General features: G+C 42.2%; 1 protein-coding gene across 2 annotated transcripts; it reads right to left on the bottom strand.

The window, feature by feature from the left end:
- Nucleotides 1-1,701: 1,701 nt before the first annotated feature.
- AP3M1 (adaptor related protein complex 3 subunit mu 1) lies at nt 1,702-19,611 on the bottom strand. 2 transcript variants are annotated; one of them, XR_009743023.1, is made up of 10 exons: nt 19,469-19,611; nt 10,813-11,088; nt 9,904-10,075; nt 7,700-7,837; nt 6,907-6,992; nt 6,407-6,540; nt 5,531-5,738; nt 4,007-4,151; nt 3,165-3,252; nt 1,702-2,755 (listed from the first exon to the last, which is right to left on the bottom strand). XR_009743023.1 is itself a non-coding variant. In XM_061451168.1 (9 exons), the coding sequence occupies exons 2-9, from the start codon at nt 11,083-11,085 to the stop codon at nt 2,655-2,657; spliced, it is 1,257 nt and encodes a 418-aa protein (XP_061307152.1). In that variant the 5' UTR covers nt 11,086-11,088; nt 19,469-19,608; the 3' UTR covers nt 1,702-2,654. The 2 variants fall into 2 exon arrangements, 1 of the variants encoding a protein (XP_061307152.1); XM_061451168.1 differs by lacking the exon at nt 3,165-3,252 and having other exon boundaries at nt 19,469-19,608.
- Nucleotides 19,612-19,615: the final 4 nt, after the last annotated feature.

Genomic DNA, 19,615 nt, shown 5'->3' with positions numbered 1-19,615 from the left:
TGCCCTGCTCCCATCACTCCTTCACAGTAAGAATACCTTATCAACACTTCTTTTTCACTAAAAGTATTTACCAGCACACATCATGTTCTTTGTGCAACCGATGTTTATTGGTGCTGTGGGACCCAACAAAATCCCACAGTGCCAGACAGCACCTGGGATTTAGTAATGACATGTAAAATTCAGATTTTGTGCTGTACACACAGTTCAATCTATATCTGAGACAGGATGAGAACCTGGGAGACATTTGCCTTTGCAGCGCTCCTGGAGGTGAACACCCAGGGAAGGTGAGACCAAGGGCTGGCAGTACAAATTCAGCAGTAACAACACCCTCCAATTCCTTCAGCTGTGCTGTTCCTATAGGTGCTGGTGCGATTTTTCTTTAAGAGGGAGAATGGAACACAGTCCCCTTCTGCAGGTTCCTCAGTTGAGTTTCCTGTGTTTGGAGAACCGGCAGGAACTAGCACACCACCACCAAAAGGAGTAAGCCTCACACAATAACCACCATTTCTCATGCTGAAGGTAGCTTCCTAGCAGGCAAGTGTAATTGTTGCTGATGGTGATTTCCAGTGGTGTGCTGTGAAGTACAGATGGAAGGTTTTCCAGAGACAGAAGCTCTGTGAGTGCTTCTCTGGTGTCCTAGATACAGAAGGCTGGTAGGGTTCATCCTGCAACTTGCCGAGTGAAGCGCTGGTGTGAAGGCCAGCTCGTTTTGATAGCGTATTATGTTCTGTATCGGTAATGGTGTCAGTTGTGAAAGGAGATCTTGCAGGTTTTCCAGGCTGCTAATGCAGAGAGCAGCTCCACCTACTCACAGTTAAGCTTGGGACATTATCAGTTACATCTGAAAAGACGACTCCTACTAAGATTACTGGAACTGAATGAACCTATTTCCTGAGACATGGAGCAGAACTGTAGTGTGAGTATTGAATTCAAAAAAGTTCAAAAAGGCAGATTAGAAGGTTGGTAACTTCCAATGCCCACTGTTGCGTCTACACAAATGCAAGGCTTTCTTACAGGTGCTGGTTCTTACAAGTGCTGTTTTATCTGCACTGACCTGCTGTTATCTCAGAAATTCAAAATGATTGTCTGTGGCCAAAGTTTGCCCCAGTGGTATCGGTGAAGTTACTGATGGAGAATTGATGCTCCTTTATTTCCTTACTGGCTTGCTGACAGTGCTCAGATGGTTCCTCTCCTTTTTTTCAGACTGGATCATTTTTTGTCCCAGCATTTGACATTTTGACTACTGAATGACTCGAGTTCCTGTTCTTCATCTGAAGCAAAGTTTTCACCTAATCATTTTGTAAACCAAACAGGGAAATAGACTCTACAGTATCCTGCCCTTAATCTTTAACTTGAGTTTCCCACCCTATAAAGTACTGCCCAAAGGTGTGCTTTGAAACCTGGCAGGTACTGTGGGGCACCCATTGGTTTATAGAGATAACAACTTCATGGTATAAGGCAGTTTAGACAGCTTTGCTTCATCGCTGTTGTCTTTGTCATGATCTAAATATTACTTCTCCTCCATTACAGAAGGGAGCTTACCTGCTGTGCTCCTAAATGCCCCTTCTAAACTTCAAATAGCTTGAGAGAGATCAAGTTCAGTAAAGAAGTAGTAAATGGCCATCATTTAATTGTATCTTAAGTAGATGTCTCCTGCTTACGAGCATCATGAATTGTGCAAACATTTCACAAGAGAGGATGTATTTGCAGTAGAGTTCCCTTTATTTCATTAACATTAAAGCACACAATCATTAAATACACTTGACACTTCTATTGTGCTACCTAAAAAGCTACGCTCCAATGCACACATGGCACAAATCTGGTGGTATCCACTTGGAACAAGTGGAGCATCTACATCAAAGCAAAGGCGTCACATAAAAAATAGATCTTACTCTCTGCAATTGTATTCTTAAAAAAAATGATGATGGTGATGAGATTGAATGGCAAGAAAGTGGATTACTGAAGCAACAATCACCTCCCAGATTTAATGCAGGATGTTATTTTTATCAGCTCATCTGCAGATGGCACAAATGAAGGCTGATTAAGGCAAATGCTTCTTAAGAAAGGCGATTTCTTGTAAACAAGGAAGTTATTTTTCTCTTCATCAGAAGCTCTTTCTCAGGAGTGACACTTGCTACATCCCAGGCCCCTGCCAGGGACCCTTGCCCCTCTTGCTGCTGCTCTGTTTCTGAAGGGGTTACACGATGCTTTGTGGGTTGCCAGCTAGCAGCTGGCTGTGAGAATAGCTGAGCTCTCTCTGCAGGTGGCTGCAGCAGCAAAACGTGCCACCACAAGACTTCTCCAGTGACCTGTCTGGCCTTCAGAATGTGCTTGACCTCTGGGCTTTGGTATCTGACTGGCAGTGTAGTGTCTGTGGCATTCTGTGGATCACCTACACCAAACTATTCACCAGAACAACAATTCAGTAAAAAAAGAGTGAAGGTGTATTAGAAAAAAAGTACCTTAATTTAAAGCCATATTAAGAAAAACTAAGCTATGCTTTCATTTTAAGAGCTGCTGTGCACAAATGCTTTGATCCCAAACTAATCAGTGTCTATTAATTAACTGGCACCTAATTAATAGCAAAGTAAGTCACTAAGCAGTGAATTTTTCTTTTTTTAAGGGGAATTTCCTCTTGGAAGTTGAGCAGCTTTTCATGTCCTCACTTGGAATTTTCCTGCTTTTGTAATATATTTGACACCTTTAAAAGGCTTGTATTTCTCTCCATACATGTCTAGGCGATTCACTTTCAGTCCTGAAAAAGACAAAAACAAGCATGAATTTAAAAGCAGAATGTGAGAAATGTCAGTCTTTTCATCAGTCCTGCTTTCTTGAAGCATGTCAGATCAGGTAGGAAGCTCATTTTCCTTCCTTTCACAAATACATCTGGTTTGAAAAGGCAAAGAGACCATTCCTGTCACTTCCTGGTAGCTGCCCTGGCAGGGCAACGACTTTTTTGTGTTCTGCTCCATGAGCCAACATCCTCCTTCGAAGGGATCAAGTGGGTCTCATCTTGCACTGCTCCTGTACGCTGCACTCAGTTCCAATAATGTAGATGAAGCAAAGGACAAGTTTTAGAAATCTTCTCACCCTAAACCATAACTGCAAGGATCAGCAATTCTTCTGCTAATAGTGACTGAGGAACACCAGCAACTATTAATTACCTAACGGTTTCAGGTTGTCCCCTGTGTTCTCACAGGTCCGTATCTCTGGCATCCAGCCACCAATCCACTATGTTTTGCTAGATTTAAACTAGAGGGTCACAAGTTTAAGAGGAAGCTGCAGGATTCTGTTCTTGCAGAAGGACTCTCGGTTACTCACCGTAGTCCAGAAGCAAAAAGACCACAGCCCGGTACCTACGTAGAAAGGAACTATGTGTACTACCAGCAATTCTCATTTACCACCTTCAGTCATCCTCTTTCCAGGCATGAGCCTTTGCTCTGTTAGGGTGTTAATCCTGCAAAGCTTGCTTGCAGAAGCATTTTCCACTAGTGTGATTTAACTGTTTGCAGACTGAGGCCTTGCTTGCTTTAAATTTACTTTTGCACTTGCCCTATAGACTTCATTCTGATTTTACTTGCAGATTGTTTTTAAGATGAAAACCTAACCAGCTCCAGCGGGAAAGAATAAGAAGGGCATTCTTTAAAATTAATGGAGTTTTTTGACTGCTGGAAAGACCTTTAGAGGCACAAGGCTAAAGCTAGTCAAGGGCAGCATGCTAAATCATCATTCTTCACTATTTTAGTGAATGAATTTGCATGTTTAGTGCACAAGTCAACAAAGAAAAGTCCATTCTTCTGTACACTTCTCACAGTGTTTCTTGAGTAAAACAATTGGGAATTCACTATTCCCAGCAAATCTAACTGTCAGGTTTGGGTAAATCAGACTTTCCTGTTTTGGTAAGCTGACTCCAGATCAGCATCTCCAATTAAAAGATTAAGTTTCCCACTTTAGTTCCTACCGCTATTCATTCCATCAGTGCTGGCTGCATATCACACTCACTCACCTGAAATCGCAAGCTGTTGTATCTTAAACTGGATGTTTAAACTGGGATTCTCCTCTGGCTTGGGGGCTCCAGACTGCAGGTTCACCAGGCCCTTCAGGTTTGGTAGCTTCTGAGGGGTAATTTTGCCAACATCCCATGTTAACACCTTGTCAGGAAAGAAAGAGCAGCAGTAGTAGGTTTCTAGGAAACAACCTATGAGGTCAAGTTCACGGCAAGCTTTTGGTTTGCAGGCTGGGTACAGAATGCAACCTGGTAGCCCGGAGAAGTACCGCACTGGCTGGGAGCTAGCATAGCCAGGGCTCCTGCAGGTGTGGTGACTCTTCTTTCCCAACATTTCTTTTGCCCTGTGAGTGTTCCTTAGCACTTTATACATCTTGCTCCCTTAGTAGCAGTGATTGTTTCTGTTGCCTGACTGTGGTCATCTAGATCCATGCAACAAGGATGCAATCAGCACAAAGGTCATAGGAACTTTATGAACATGAGAATGAGGAGGACAAGAGCAAGATGCTTGGCAAAGGAAGATGTTTAAGTTACAGGAACTTCCATAAGGGTCACTTGTTTCCATTGGTTCTTAACACTTTAAAGAAGATACATGGAACCAAGTTGGCCCTTTACTGATGCACAAGAGGTTTTGTTCTTATCATAAACTGAAAACTGTCAATAAATGCAGAAACCCCTCAGTTCTCTCTACTTCTACTAACTTTTGCAGTTACAATCCACCTAGTTATCCCAGCTCTAAAAAGCACAGTATGCTTTATTTCTGCAGTGAGGAAAGGAGACTTCAAGTGTGGGTGTTTGTTTTGTGGTTTCATTTTTAAAAGATCAAGGTCTGTTCTTTCAGAAACAAGATGTGGAGAGTTTTCACTTACAATTCACATCAGTTGCTCACTGAGCTATTCCAAAGCTCAGAGCAGGGTGTCAGAGCCAGCAGAATGGTTTGGCTCACGCTGCATTTCAGCAAAATGGTTCCTGGGTACTAAAAAGATTCAGGAGCCTTAGGACATTTAGGGCTCAAACCCCAGCTCAGAGGCGAGAAAACAGGAATCCCAAGACACAGTATTTCAGACCTTTTGTTCCCTTCCAGTGTGTCCTCAGGCAGATCTTTTGGAAGTCGTTTCTCATCTCCTGCTCCCTGTTTTTCTGGCTACCTCTTTTCAGTTCTACTGCATTTTCTCCAGCTAAGTTTGTTTTAAAGAACATGGATTGCAGAATATACCATAGCTGAAACCACCAGCAAAATACTGCTGCATCCATTAAAGGAAAATATTCAGGGAGTGAAGAGGCAGAGGAAAAGAGAGGAAGGGAAGGGAGAGGGGAAGGAAAGGGAGACTGATAAAACCAGAAATCACAGCTGGTGTGTATCTAAGTCTGAAAAAGTAAAATTTCAAGACAAGAATTTAATTCTTAAACATACGCTGAAGGGAAAATTTTCTGCCAAGTGTGGAATGCGGCTCCAGCACTCTGCAGTACGTATGACTTGTTCTAATGTCACCTTAGATACTTAAATAGCAACTTCAGACTTACCTTAGTAACTGGGTCAAACGTATAGTTGCCTTGTGTAGCAGTAAGGTTCATATTAAGTACGGCCTTTGGCATGTGAACTGTCATGACAACACTTTCTACTGTTTTCCCCATATTCTGTTTTGGTCCAATGGTAACATCAAATCTTCCTGAAGAACTGTTTTCCTTAAAACTGATGATGTGTTTCACATACACAGGAATTGCCACCAAGCTGAAAAGAGAAAACAGTAGCTGAATGCATCTTGGCTACTTCTCTGCTTGATTAAAAAAAAACTCTTTCTCATAAACAGTTCCTGTGCTTCTGGCAGGTATTAAAGTTAGAACCAGTTTGTTTCAAAAGTGAAAAGTGATATTCAGCTCTTCAACATCACTTCAGCTGAAGTGATTTTATTAGCAGAGAATCACAGGGAAAAAAAGATTTTATTCTTAATCAGTGTTCTAATCTCTATCCCTCCATCTGTTTATTTTTTGAAGTAATCTCAGTGAGGCAACTCTCAGAACAGCCACCAGTCAAATCTGACTTAGCCTGCAGATTATCTGCAGTTTAGACTTTTTGCTTTACCCTTTTTATGAAGACCAGAGTCCTCTATGTATACAGAGACTTAGCCACGCAGCATCTAGGCAGCAACAATTACCAGGAACGAACAAGCCTGTATTACTATCATGTGGCTTATCCCACTGAGAAATGATTGCTGAGTATCAGCAGCTCACTGAAAAACTGTTTTCTTGTTTTAGCAGGGACAGAGCCACAGATGAGACAAAACCTGAGAATGTGCGTTTTAGCAACAATGCAAATTCTCCCCATGACAAGAAGTCTGCAGTTCCTCAGATGGAAAGCGGTAGATGGTGTATCTGAAGAACCAGTGTGTAGAAACGTACTTCTGTGAACTGACACGGTAGGAGATCAATCTGAAATTCCCATCGGGAGGAATAAATGAAAGGACTCTCTCCGACTCCCAGCGTTTGAACCGAATGCATGGGTGGAAGCTGACGTCATCCAGCAGCCGTGGGTTCTGTAAGCAGTGGCAGAGTGGTAAGTGAAATCTCATCAGGTACCAGCAGTTTGAACTAGCTACTGAACTCCACACCATTCCTATTTCTTAGACTCTACCATTCCTAGCTATTTTCTGAAACACGTTACTGAGCTAGATGGATTTCTGGTCTGAACTGGTACAGGAGCTCCTCCTGTGAGTGCAGGTTTATGTACAGAGAAAAGCCATTCCAACTACTGAGCAATGCAGCAAGTTCACATATAATGCAAAACTTCCTTTTTTTTCGTGTGTGTGACACACAAAGTAGTGATTGGACTCTTAAAAACTCTGGTCACTAAGATATATTTAGCATATATTTTGAATTTTAGTTACTCAGGATTTATTTACCATGAAAGAAAGAGAAAGATCTGGCATTCCTGAGAGCTTAATACATGAATCAATAACACCTTGGATTTCTGCAAAGACTGTAGAACCTGGAGGGGAAAAAAAAAGAAGACAGTTGACTTAAAATTATTATGAAAGGCCTAACAACCGTTGTGAGTGCAGCTAGAGGGCAGAAATGACATTTGCGCAACACTGAAGAACATGCCAAGCACAGATAGGAAAGGTCACTGCAGTTACCTGTGGCCTGGGCAGCTTGCTAACATACAAGAGCCAGAGCAAACAGCTTGTCCCAAATCAGCTAATGATACTTGTGCCAGCTGTTACACAGGACTTGTACTGTATGTGCTTGAACTGGCTGCCAGCAATAGCAAATAAGAATTTCAGCATATGCAAACTCAGAATCTTCCTTTCTTTCATCCCTATCCCATCCCCAGAAAACTAGCAAGTTGTGTAGTGGTGCAGGAACAACGGAAAGATCATTTTCTCATCACATTTAAAACTTCAACTATTTTTTCCATTTGTATCTTTTGAGAGAGAATCAATATACAAACCAAACCCATCTAAGTACAGAGTATTTCTTGTGGATGTTCCTGAAGCAGCCTAGAGCATATTGCTGGTTTGAGATAAGCTGAAGAAGTTGAGGTGTATCATTTAAAACTGTGTTTTTCTATTTAAGATATGGATTCATGTATATAATACACATATAAAAAAGCCTTTGGACTGTATTCTCTCTAAACATCAGCAGCTAAATATAAATACATTGAACAAACAAAAATGATTTTGTAAGGCATCTTACCTGATTTGTCTATAATTGCATCAATTTCTTCAACAACATCAAAATAGGCTTCATTGTTTGTGTATTTTACTCCTGCTCTGCGCCAAGGAATATTGGACAACTGCCCGGTGGGAAGTGTGTCACCTACATTACTACTGCCTTAAAAATGAAAAAAACCTCAAAATCAGTAACTAATTACAAGAGAGATGTTTCAACTGCCAAAATTAAGAATAAAAGCAAGATTTGCCTCCAGGAACTCCAGACTAGAGCCTGGACCACTAAATTTCATTCATGAGGTGACATGAATGCACTTTAAGCATGTGTCCAGACTTGTGGTTGCACAGCAAAATACAAGGCTCACGACAGTAGGTGCTTTGAGTGGGAGTAGGTATGGGGCTAGATACTGCGAAGGATTTCATCACTACAAGACATTACAGCTCCTTCTGAAGTTCTTAAGCATTCTGCTTCCCCTTTGTCCTAAAAGTTTTAACTGGCTGCCTTCAGGGCTGATTTACCGATGATAGGATTTGTTATGAAGACCTGGAAGAAGCCTTAGGGAGGGCTTCCACCCCTTTTGCTTGTTGTTAAGTGGAGGCTCTCACCCCTGTACGCATCTGAGCTACCTCCTAGCAATATGACTGCCACGTCTACACTTGACCACGTGTCGCATCGATCCAGACCCTGGCCCACAGGCTTGACCTGTCTCAGTGTGACAGTCTGTCCTGGCAATCATTGAGCTGTAGGTGACCCTGTTACTTAATCGTGACCCTGACCTGTTGGTTCAACTTCTGGGCTCCTGTCCTGGGTTCAGCAGTAGCAGTCATTTTTCCCCTTCTTAGTAGCTGGTGCAGTGCTGTGGTTCTGAGTTACCAGCTTGGCTTAAACCATGACAGTTCCTTAACAGTGATGGCACTGCCCCTGCCTGTCTTGCTGTCACCTTTGGCTCCTGGTTCTTAATAACACCCAGTGTGAGAAAAAGGCCTCCTGAACTACCTAAAGTAAACAGGTTCTTATTTAAAAATGAAAAGAGAAAAAAAAAAAATCTTATCACTTCTGGGGCTTTGTGATCTTGGAATCCCAGTATAGTGGAAACAACTCCCTCTGCTAGAACTAGGTCTCAGAATAGGGCCACAGCTCCTGCTTGCTTTTGCCCTTTAGCACAATGAATGTGGCAGTGTGTCATGCAGCTTCATTTGGAGTCTGGCAACAAGCACTTATTTCTACACAACCTGCTGGGGGTAGGCCCTTTCTTAGCAGGCAGAAAACAGATGTGCTAATTCTTTTGAAACTCACACAGAAAAACCCTTGCCTAAAGTCCACCCTGGTGCTGTAACTCATGGGGGAGGAGTCGCAACCCTTTCCCCACTCCCACTGTGTCTCTAAAGGGGAGAAGTTGCTGTTTCTCTGCCTGTTCCTCTGCAGCCTCACAGGGTGCAGCAGCACTGCACAGGCTAGGCTGCTGGGCCACACAGGTGAGAGAGCTCCGACATCAAACCACATGTACTACCTCAAAGACCAGCACCTCCGAGCACTACCCTTGTGTGGCCCTGCAGCCCACCTACCCTTCTCTAACACAATGCGCAGGCAAACATCATGCGTATCTTTGACCCCAAGTGACACCTCATGGCTTACTGCCCTTGCACCCGCCTGCCAGACATGCAGATTCCACCAGCTCAGCTGACAGACATTTGGCCCTGTCAGTGCAGGATATACCCATTTCCAACAGCCTGAAAACAGCTCTGAACTTGATGGATTCTAATGGGGATGGGGACAGGGAGGAGGCTGAGGACATGGGATTTGCTTCCCTTCATGCTGTCTGTTCCCAGCCACCAAGGATTTATTAGATACCTCTTATATACCTTTCTATAATATTTCTTATAAAATATGTAACCTTCTCCAATGCCCTTCAGTTATTCAAGGCTTGGGGCTAGCTCTGTGCCAATCCCAGAGCACCTGTCTCCAATACGTGCTGCCTGTGCTGGGAACTGGTATTGCTGAGGGACTTTAGCAGCTGTGACTGGACCAGACAGTGCAAGGATATCAAAGGTGCCAGGCATAAACTCCAAATAAAGAGGAAGTTGGTTTTACCCAACTCTTTATTGTGAGAAGGGGTGGACAGTGGCCTCCCTTAAAGATTCACACCAATATGATATTATTTTTCAGCCATGAGATATGATGGGATTTGGTTTTAGCCAGTCACCACTGAAAATGATTTATTTTCATACCTGTGATGGAGTTGACAACGGAGCGCAAAATTGTGGGAGGCTTAATCAGCTCCTTCAGTATGTTAGATTCTGTCGCCAGTGGAAAGCCATTGTCTAACATTTCTTCTAGAAGTTCATACACAATAACTACATTGTCTTTAATTGCAGTCTCAGAACATTCGCCGAAGTAATCCTGAACAAATCAGAGATTACAAAGGAGAGGATTTTTATTCCTGTTAAGATGCTTTAGAGAAGTTTCTTTGGGGATATTTTTGTGTTGGTTTTTGGTTTGTTTTTTTTTTTTATTTACAGAAACCCTCCAATGTATCAAGTCATTTTAGTGCCTAAACTAACTACATCTATAGTCTGATGGCATCATATGTTAAGGTTATGTTTATTATCTAACTAGAAATAAAGACAGCGTGGACAGTGAAATGACTGTAATCTGTTTTACTAGTATCAATGTACCAAAGGTTCTCCCACTTGTGAACTTGAACACATCTTCAGTTAGAAGACAGTTGTAAAATAAGGAGGCTATCTTTTGGCAATGCTCAGTCTTCACAGAGGTTCCTTTATTTAGACTATTTGTGAAATAGGTTGAAAAACTGACTCGGGCTTTGCAGCTCTTTCCTCCCTCCAGAGTGCTTCATGACTGCATGCTCCTTTTCATCTATATAACATGAACAGTACAAAGGCTTACAGAAGGAAGACAAAGTGGGATTTGGGTTGTAGTGCACGTGCACTGGTAAACTGTAAATCAAATGAATACACAAAACAGACCTTTTCCTTTGTACTCTGCAAACCAGTGCCTGACTTAAAAATTGCAAAGGGGAAACTCACTGACAGGGGGTTTATTACTTTTCCTTAAAAGTAGTTTAGACAAAAGTTCCCTTGGAGTAATTTAAATTTTAAAAATTAATGATGACAAACCTGGAAAGTATCTGCTACTCGGTGCAGAAATTCAATTACAAAGAGTGGTGGCACTTCTGTCTGTATGACAGACACAAAGAAGATTTTATCCCTATAGATGCTGATGAGGTAGTGATGTGGCGTTGAAATGACAGGAGGCACATTCTCAACATCGATTGCTTTCTCCTGAGCTTCAAAGAAATAATCACACACAGATTGGCTCACAACGCTCTTCCAGTGCTTCTCCAAGAATATATCACCAGAACAGTTTATAAGAAACAGGCTGTGGATCATTTTCTGTTGGAAAGACATTCAAAGAAGTTAAAATAAGCAAAAGGATATGAGGATTGACATCATTTCTTCTCCCAGATTCCCCTTCTTACAACAGCTATTCTTAATTAACATGCACTGTGAATTTAAGAAAAAGGTTTGCTTTGCTGCTTTTCTTTACTTAGGGGAATGTTCCACCACAGAACATTTCACAGTGGATCAAATCACTAACATACCACAAAGTAAGAAGCCAGCACCCTGGATTTCCACTTTCATCCCTATTTGGAATCTGTAATTTATTTCTTAAAGAAAAGCTCACTCTCATGAGTTGGGACTCACTTAAACATGTTTGGCAATGTGGAAGGGTAGCTTATACATAGTTTCCTATATCACATACATAAAGTTTCCTATGGCAGGAGGAGTTTGCATAACACTGACACACATAACTAAGAATAGCACTATTTTAAAGATACAGCTCTTTAGCTTGTCAGCTTTCAGCTACTGAACTAGAAAAGTGGGTTTTATTTGCTGGCTCATTAGTCTTTTACTTACGATCTATGCCAAGTTGCACTTGGATAAAAGGTTGGAATTCATTAGAAGTACACAAAACTAGGAATTTAAATGTGATTTAATGAATAGAACTGCCTCAAATGTGCTGGACACACATGAAATATGTTTACATAAAATGTTTTACACAACTTACTCATGGAAAAAAAGGAGTACGAACTACAGATAAGGAATGTAACTGTTTTCTCTTATATCTTTAAAGATTTACAAATACCATGCCTCAGCCACTTACTCATGGGACAAGAAGCTTAACTGCCTTTTTCTAAAACTAATTCCCAGTCTATTTCTCAACTTCCAATGGGACAGTATGTGAACTGCGTTGTTGATTCATATGAAGTGAATAAACTCTTTTCTCCACATCTACAGAACAGACAAATGCCATCAGACTTCAGCTGCTCTCTTTAGCCTTTACATGAGACAGATATAATGCTTTGGCTGACCCACTGCATAACCATCCTCTGACAAAAATAAGGTCCAAGTTTAAACTCAGGCTTAGAACACAAACCAAACAAACTGCAACCTGAGCACTGGCTCCTCAAGGTGAAAATACTCTGGTACTTATATTCTGCATAAATTCATTCTATAGTTGAAGAAGCTGCCCCTGCGACTGGCTATTCAACCCTTTGGCTTTCCAGGTATTCACCTGAGCAGGTCTGTGTCTCTTCAATTACCTATATTAGGAAAGCAGTCCAGTCATAAATTGATGCAGAAAAAGGAGTTTCTGGTCAGATGAGCTTCCTGATGAAAGTTATTACATTGTGAGGCAGTGCTACAGCTGGTGCATAGGAGTTGGTAGAAATGGGCAGATGACAGCAACAAAGATACCCTGAAGTTTATTTAGCCTTTGGAGGAATTCAAACATGATTGGGAAGAGACCAGTTACTGGGCGTCCCACTTTGAAAGAAGAAGACTACCATTAACTCTGCATGTCCAAGATAAGCCAAATACATCTACCAAAAACCTATCATAGTTTTCATTAATCTTAGGATGTTTGGCCATGATCATGTCGTAAAATGCAGACAAAATTTGCTCTTTTGCTAATGTTAACTCTGGCACACAAATATGAAGATGGCACAGAAGCATCTAAATGTAAATAGCCCAGCTGCATGGAGATTTTAAGAAGTCCAAACGCTGTATAAACTGTAAAGCCTCATTCCAAAACACTGGAATAAGGGTTTAGCTCCATCCAGAGTGACCTCTTGTTGCTGTGCCTGAATGTAAACTGCCCAGAGTACTAGGCTGACCTCTCAACATACCTGTAACACTGAAAAATGATCTGGCCCTGCAGATCTTGACAAAACAAAAGTATGTCTTCCAAAGCACACCACAGAAGGTGAAAAACAACTGCTAAAGAAGGTAGGTACTATGCTATTTCCTTCCACCTAGACAGCAGATGTGGGAAGGGGGCCAAGATCCAGCTTTTCAAATTCTAAACTTGTTCACGTGCATGACAGCAATGTGGTCATCTTCACTGGGGCCTTACCAGGTCTTAGATACCTCCTGCTAAGAGAACACTGCCTTTGGTGGTAGACACAAGACCACCAATAGTCAAAATGTGGACAGAAAAATCCAACTAAGATATATGGCATATAAGAGGAAGTTCTTTTGGAAATTGATTGCTAATTTGTTTAAGAGTGGGAAAGGAAACAAAGCTACAAGCTGCGTGTTTCTACTGTATCTCTGCGTGTTTCTACTGTATCTCTGCCAAACCAAATTAATCTCCAATTCACTACGTTAAAAATTGGACAATTTCAATATTGTGAGCACAGTATTCTTGTAAAGGAGCCTTGACACGATTGCTTTAATCCAGTTCAACTAATAAGTTCTGAATTTAGCCAATGCTGAACAGTAAAACCCTCCAAAATCTCCTGGATAGTCACACCACAGCGGCAAGTATAATCAACCACTGAATGTCAGTATTGTTCCACACCAAGACAGCCCAAACATATGAAGGTGATCAGCTATACAGCTTAGAATAGTTCTCTGTACATTTTAACACAGATACAATAGCGTATCTGTTAACAAATATAAGACCAAATCCCTAGTAAATGCATACAATGCTGCACAGAAGGGTTTCAGTACAACCAGTACCAGTAAGAGTCCGTTTCCAGAGGACCTGATATACAGCCCACTGTGGAGAAGCTATGCCGGCCTGCAGGCAGCTTCCAATGATACCCTGACGGATACATGTGACAGTGTTTTTAAGCCCTCACAGTCGTCCTGCTGTTAATGCTCATGCAGATTCTACTGATCAGAAATTACTGCACTTGTCATAATATACTTTTAACAAGCACAGCCATGCAGGAGGCTAATATAATACCTGAACGCAGCCATTTCATTCTACGTGCACACTGCAAGCTCTTTGTGCACAAATGGCTGTGTTAGCCAGGCCTCTTCTTTTGCCACAGCTGCACTTAGGATATAAGCCTATGACTTGATATGCAGTCAACAGAGGGCATGGGTAGCCAGAAAAGGAAGTAGCATTGGACCACTGCCCCTATTTACTCACCTGCCCCAAGCTGCCCAGGTACCCACTGTGTTCATACAACTGTTTGCATGGCCTCATGGTCAACTGGAATAGCATGCTGATCCAGGGGACCATGCTTAGCAGATTCCAGCTTTATTCTGCTTCTAGCATTAAGAGTTCCCTTCAAACCCCCTCACATACTCCTTTCCTCTTTCTCAAGTTTTAGCAGTACACTACTTTGCTGCCCTCTGGAAAACTGAAGCTCTCTGCCTGCAGCTGAAGTACAGAGTACACAAGCGCTGCCTCATCAGTCAGTGGGCAGCTCAGTTTGTTTGCTTCCTAGTGCTGACTATGATAAAGAAGCTCTTACACCAGTGGGAACATCAGTCTATTATATGCAAGACTAAGTAATTTCACTTATCCCACACAGTGTCAAGCAATCGGCACCAGCCAATTAAAGATGGATTTCAAGTTGGATATCTTACAACTGGTACTGCTACAAAAATATCTTATGTAAGCTATTATTTAACAAAAATAACTCACAATGCTCCCAATTCTGGAGATTTTCCCGTTACTCTTTTTTAGTGCCACATTTCACTTCAGACATGTAGACATCCCTGAATTCATTTCTCAGTACTCTCTTCCTCACCAGAACATTAGATTTGCAAAGAAAAAGAAAGATTAAAAAATGCTGAACACAACAATTCAATCTAGTAACAGTCAAGTTTCCTCACACCCACAGGTCAAGCTAATACTTGTGGCCAAACAGCAAAGCATGTTAGGAGCTGCAGCACTTTGAGGGTAAAGGTCTTGAATCAAAGACTGTAAGTTTAAAAAAACAGTAGCAGAAGCACACCACCAAAATGTAAGAACCGTGAAAGCATGAGAGTACCTGTGCAGCAGCATACATACACTGCTTTGAGATGGCACCATAAAACCACTCCATGGTGTGCTTGTAAGGCTATTTCAAAAGGATATGTTTTCCCCCACTCTGCTTTTAGGCCTAAGAAGCAGACTGGAGACTTATGTGGGTTATTGTGTCTTTAGTCTACAGCAAGCCATTCAAGCTCATTTTTAGTAGGCTGACAGCCTTCCGTATTATTGCCTGACTGAAAGGCATCTTACAGGCACTGCACCAACAACGAGGCCATAGAGGTTTTGCAGCTTCTCAGACTTCCCATCTGACACACAAAATTCCACATCATTCTCTGCAGTTACTTCTGTTCTACCAGAATATGAAGTCTTCACAGAAGAACTAAATATTTTAACTAAGGCGCCTTCAATATGCTCTTTCCAAGCCTGTATCTTTTCTGTTGATTAAGTTGGGATTTTGCAGTGTTACTATTTTCTCAGTCTCTTGGCACAGAAACATCTGGACTGAAGTCATAGCAGGCTCACAAGACAAAAGCAGAGCTCATTGGCAAGAGAGACAAACTGTGAGCATGGGAAAAAGACTTGATTGCACATGCTTGTCCTTAGCTACAATTAAGTACTCTGAAATGTAGTTAATGCAGAAATACTGTTAGCAGCTGCTTTTCATAACACTGAGCTGAGTTACAGACAAAGCTCTGAAAACCAGGAAGTGAGGAATTTATCACTGACCTCTGCAATGCCCTTCAGAGCATGTAATAATGACTGAAAATGGCTCAAGATGGGATCATCACTGGGAAAGTATTCCACAGCTTCCCATGTTCCCTGCATTTGGCATAGCTTCTCTGAAGGGTGGAAGGATTAGTGGGGATGGACTGTCTGAGCCTCTGTTATGTATCTGTGGAAATGAACTTCTAGTGACAAGCAAATGGAAAGTAACCAAATGCTTAAAGTAATCCGGAGAAACAAAGAAGCTAAAATAGGCAGCTCTATTTTGAAGTTAGTATTTTTGTCACAAGCAGCTGGTTGGTAGTTTAGCTTTTGCCTATAAAATCAAGATGTGTCACAAATGTTCCACAGCTGTGGCAAAACCTCTCCTCCCCACCACCCCAGCCCCATTCACCAGCTTTTAAAACAGCAAACCTGATAAAAAAAAAGCTCTGAACATGGACTTAACCTGACACAACATGAGAAGCTGTGATTCAAACTGATATATCTGGAAGTCTCAGATCTTACTAAAATTGAATGTTCTGTAATTTCAGTTTTTAAGGCTCCTATAATTGTTAACGTATCTTACTGCTGCTGCTCAAGTGTCATTAATCTTTTTATTCAGATGATGCCCAAGGCTTAGGCATCTGCATATTAAAGTAAAAACATTTTTGCAACCCTTCTTAAGAACTACCTGGTGTTTCTCTCTATAGTAAAGCAAAACTCCCATCATCAAATCAGCTCTAACTGTCTAACTTAACACTTAATGAAGTGCTTATATCTGTACAATTACTCAGATGTATATTTTACCAGCAAGATCATCCCTATTAAAGACTAAACATTTGGCTTCCCAGATGCTCAGTATACATTTATTTATCTTTGCTCTAATTTAAAACACGGATAGTAAGTTTCTGGAATTGTTTTTAAAAGGAACTAGTCCTTTGAGAATACTCTGAAGTAATCTTAGTGTTTGGTATCCGTAACAGAATTTCAAACTTTCTCCATGCTTTTACCAATAGCAATCACAGCCTGCGTAAGAATCTGTGCAGCATTTCATCTACTGACTGATGAACTTTCCAATAATACATTTGCATGGAGCCTCTGTTCAGTTTAGCTCCACTATAAATCTTCTAATTGCTGGCAAGATAATTCCATCTCTTGCCAAGAGAACAATCTTAGATCCTGAAAAATTGCAGTTCCCCTTGCGTCCTGAAAGAACAGAAAGCTTCACTGTAGACGCTGAAAAAGCAAGAGTTTCTTATTTAAAAAAAAAACCACCAAAAACATAAGCCCCCCCCCCCCCCAAAAACCTCCATGGAAACAATTAAAAATTCATTGCTAAAACTACATTTTTATATGAAAATGGAACATTTCTAACACAATTTCCATCTGAATCAGCTGCTTCAGGACTACTAAGGAGCCACTTAAGACATTTCCTCTCTGAAACCAGTAATGAACAGATAGAGAGGATCAAATGGACACAGGTAAGGTGAGTATCTTGTCACACATTTACTGTTAACTATCAAAGGGATTTTCAGGAACATGCTGCTAATTAGGCTCATATTCCAGCCAAATCAGAAATCTTAATGACCAAGGCAGCAGGATGTGATCATAGGATATAAAAGTTCATCTCAGTAGTTCTTTGGGAAGACGTTTTCCATCGTACTCCAGTAAGTGTAGTGGCCAGCGTGACAGTGCTACCAGCTTTACACTGCTGTTTTTCACAGGCTCTATTTTAAGAGGCACTCAAGGTTCCAGAAAGGACAAGCACAGAGCCAAAGAGCAATACACTACTGAAATACCAGATCAGAGCCAGCAAGTACCACTGGACCCCTGCTGTGAATGACAGCTCTTACTAATGTGCATGCACTCTGCCACAGCTAGGCATCTAACCATTTTTACCCCCTTCTCTTCCATGAGACAACAGCTGAGCAGCACTCTTCAATTATTCCACCTTACATTAACAATATCAGTGTCCCAAATACCGAGAAGTTCCTGTTACAAAAACAGCCTCTCATGCACTATGTTGAATGAGCATAAAAGATGTCATTTTCTGTATAGGAACTAAGTTTTGAAAGTTATATGGGAAACTCTGAGTTTCAGAAACTCTGAAAAAATAAAAGAGAACTAAGAGGAAGGAACTTAACATTTTAATTTGGTTTGTTCCCATTATTACAGCCATGAAGTACAGCTGCCACTTGTCACCTGCTGTTCAGACCTCTCTACCTCAAGGGCTTCAATTTCTCTTCCATCAATCCTCATGACAAGGTTTCTGTTTAAGATTCTTGTAAGAAGAGCTTTGTTTGAAAGGGTAACTGGCATCTGGCTGGTGCATAGCTATTTTGCACAACAGGAAACTTCATTTCAGGATAAGGACAGCAAAATTAAGCACTAGAGGGCGTGGAGTGGTTTTAATGTTTAATTTGCCATCTGCAAGGAATTTTCAGGTATGTGTGCTCAGATGGAAAGAATATGCTTGTCTCATTATTATTTTATAAACCCAGGTTTGCTTGTGTCTTTGAGTTAGCATCCAACACACCACAGATTAAATTCTAGACATTTACAGTGAAATACTGTTCAGATGTTTTTTTTTTTTTTTCTCCATAAATGAGAACCTATGTACAACTTACAGCTGCTGGGAACTGCCAGCTGAATCATTCTGATAATGGCACAGTCAGGTTTTTTGCAAAACATTTCTTCCATCATTTTACCTCTTGCATGAGTAATTTAATTTGCTTGTGCTTTTCTTGCAAAAAAGCTTTTCCTAACCTACACAACCTTCTAATGAATGAATTTTCATTATTTAAGTATGATTTTTGCCTGGTTGTTTACCCAGTAGCTATGATGAAGCTATCCCTCTAGTCTGATTAACATCTAATGGGCACAGGTCATTCATCAAACTGAAAAGATGGTAAATGCACTGCTACTTCAAAGTAGATTAGCACTGAAACAAAAGAAAAAAGAGGCAACCTCCGTTCAATTATGCTGTTAGGTACTGAACGGGGCAGAAGTGATATGCGATGCACAGTGGTGGATGATAATGGATTAATTTCCAGCGCATATTATGCAAACCCACACTCACAGGGCCCCTTGCTAATTAAGCAAAAGCAGCATGACCGGAACCACCATGTTTGCAGCAATGCTGCTAAGGAAGATTGACGAGAGCTGGGTGCTACCTACCCCTCCTGGTGTGGCTCTGCTGCAGGTTTTGCAGGTAGACTTGGAACAGCAGTTCCTGCATCATCCCTCATGCAGGCCCCGGGCTACCTCCAGTAAAAACTGAGCTAAATCACCATCCTGCGCATAGTCCTTCCTTATCATTACTTCAGAGAACACCCCATGCAGCCCCCCGGGGTTAGGACCCCGCTCCTAGGAGAGCTAAAGACAAGGGCAGCCGAGGTCCCGCGCACCCTCGGCTCAGCACACACAGCGCTATTCTGCACAGGCATCTGCGCCCGGAGAACAAGGGTTTATTTAAATAATAGACTGATTCTGTGTGTAAACGGACACCGAACAACGGGAACGAACGCAGGTAAACCGGTAAGTCCCGGGCTGTCAGGGCAGCGTCCCACCACCACCACCGACTGGGCTGTCACCCCTGCAGGACTCCAGCCACCTACAGCGGCCGGCGGCTGCATTAGGCGCCGAGCACAGGCGGCTCCGGCCCGGCAGAGGTTTCGCGGCTGCCGCCGAGGCCCGCCCCACCACCGCGACCGCCGTGTCCCCCACGCACGGAAGTTCACACCCCGCGGTAAGGCTGCCCTTAGCGCCCCGGGCCGCCGGCGCCCCACATACCTCCCCCGGCCCGGTGCGGCCCGTCCCGCTCCCGGGCAGCGGCCAAGATGGCGGCGAGGCCCGGCAGCGCGAGGGGCCGCCCCCCGGCGGCGGTGCGGGCGGCCGGGGCGCTGCCTGAGCAGAGCGGCGAATAACGGGCGTCCCCCA

Source organism: Pezoporus flaviventris, unplaced genomic scaffold (assembly GCF_033815535.1).
Source record: "Pezoporus flaviventris isolate CSIRO_AGI_PZ_B2104156 unplaced genomic scaffold, CSIRO_AGI_Pfla_v1 ptg000001l, whole genome shotgun sequence".
NCBI lineage: Eukaryota > Metazoa > Chordata > Aves > Psittaciformes > Psittacidae > Pezoporus > Pezoporus flaviventris.
This window is presented reverse-complemented; position numbering and strand designations above follow the sequence as displayed.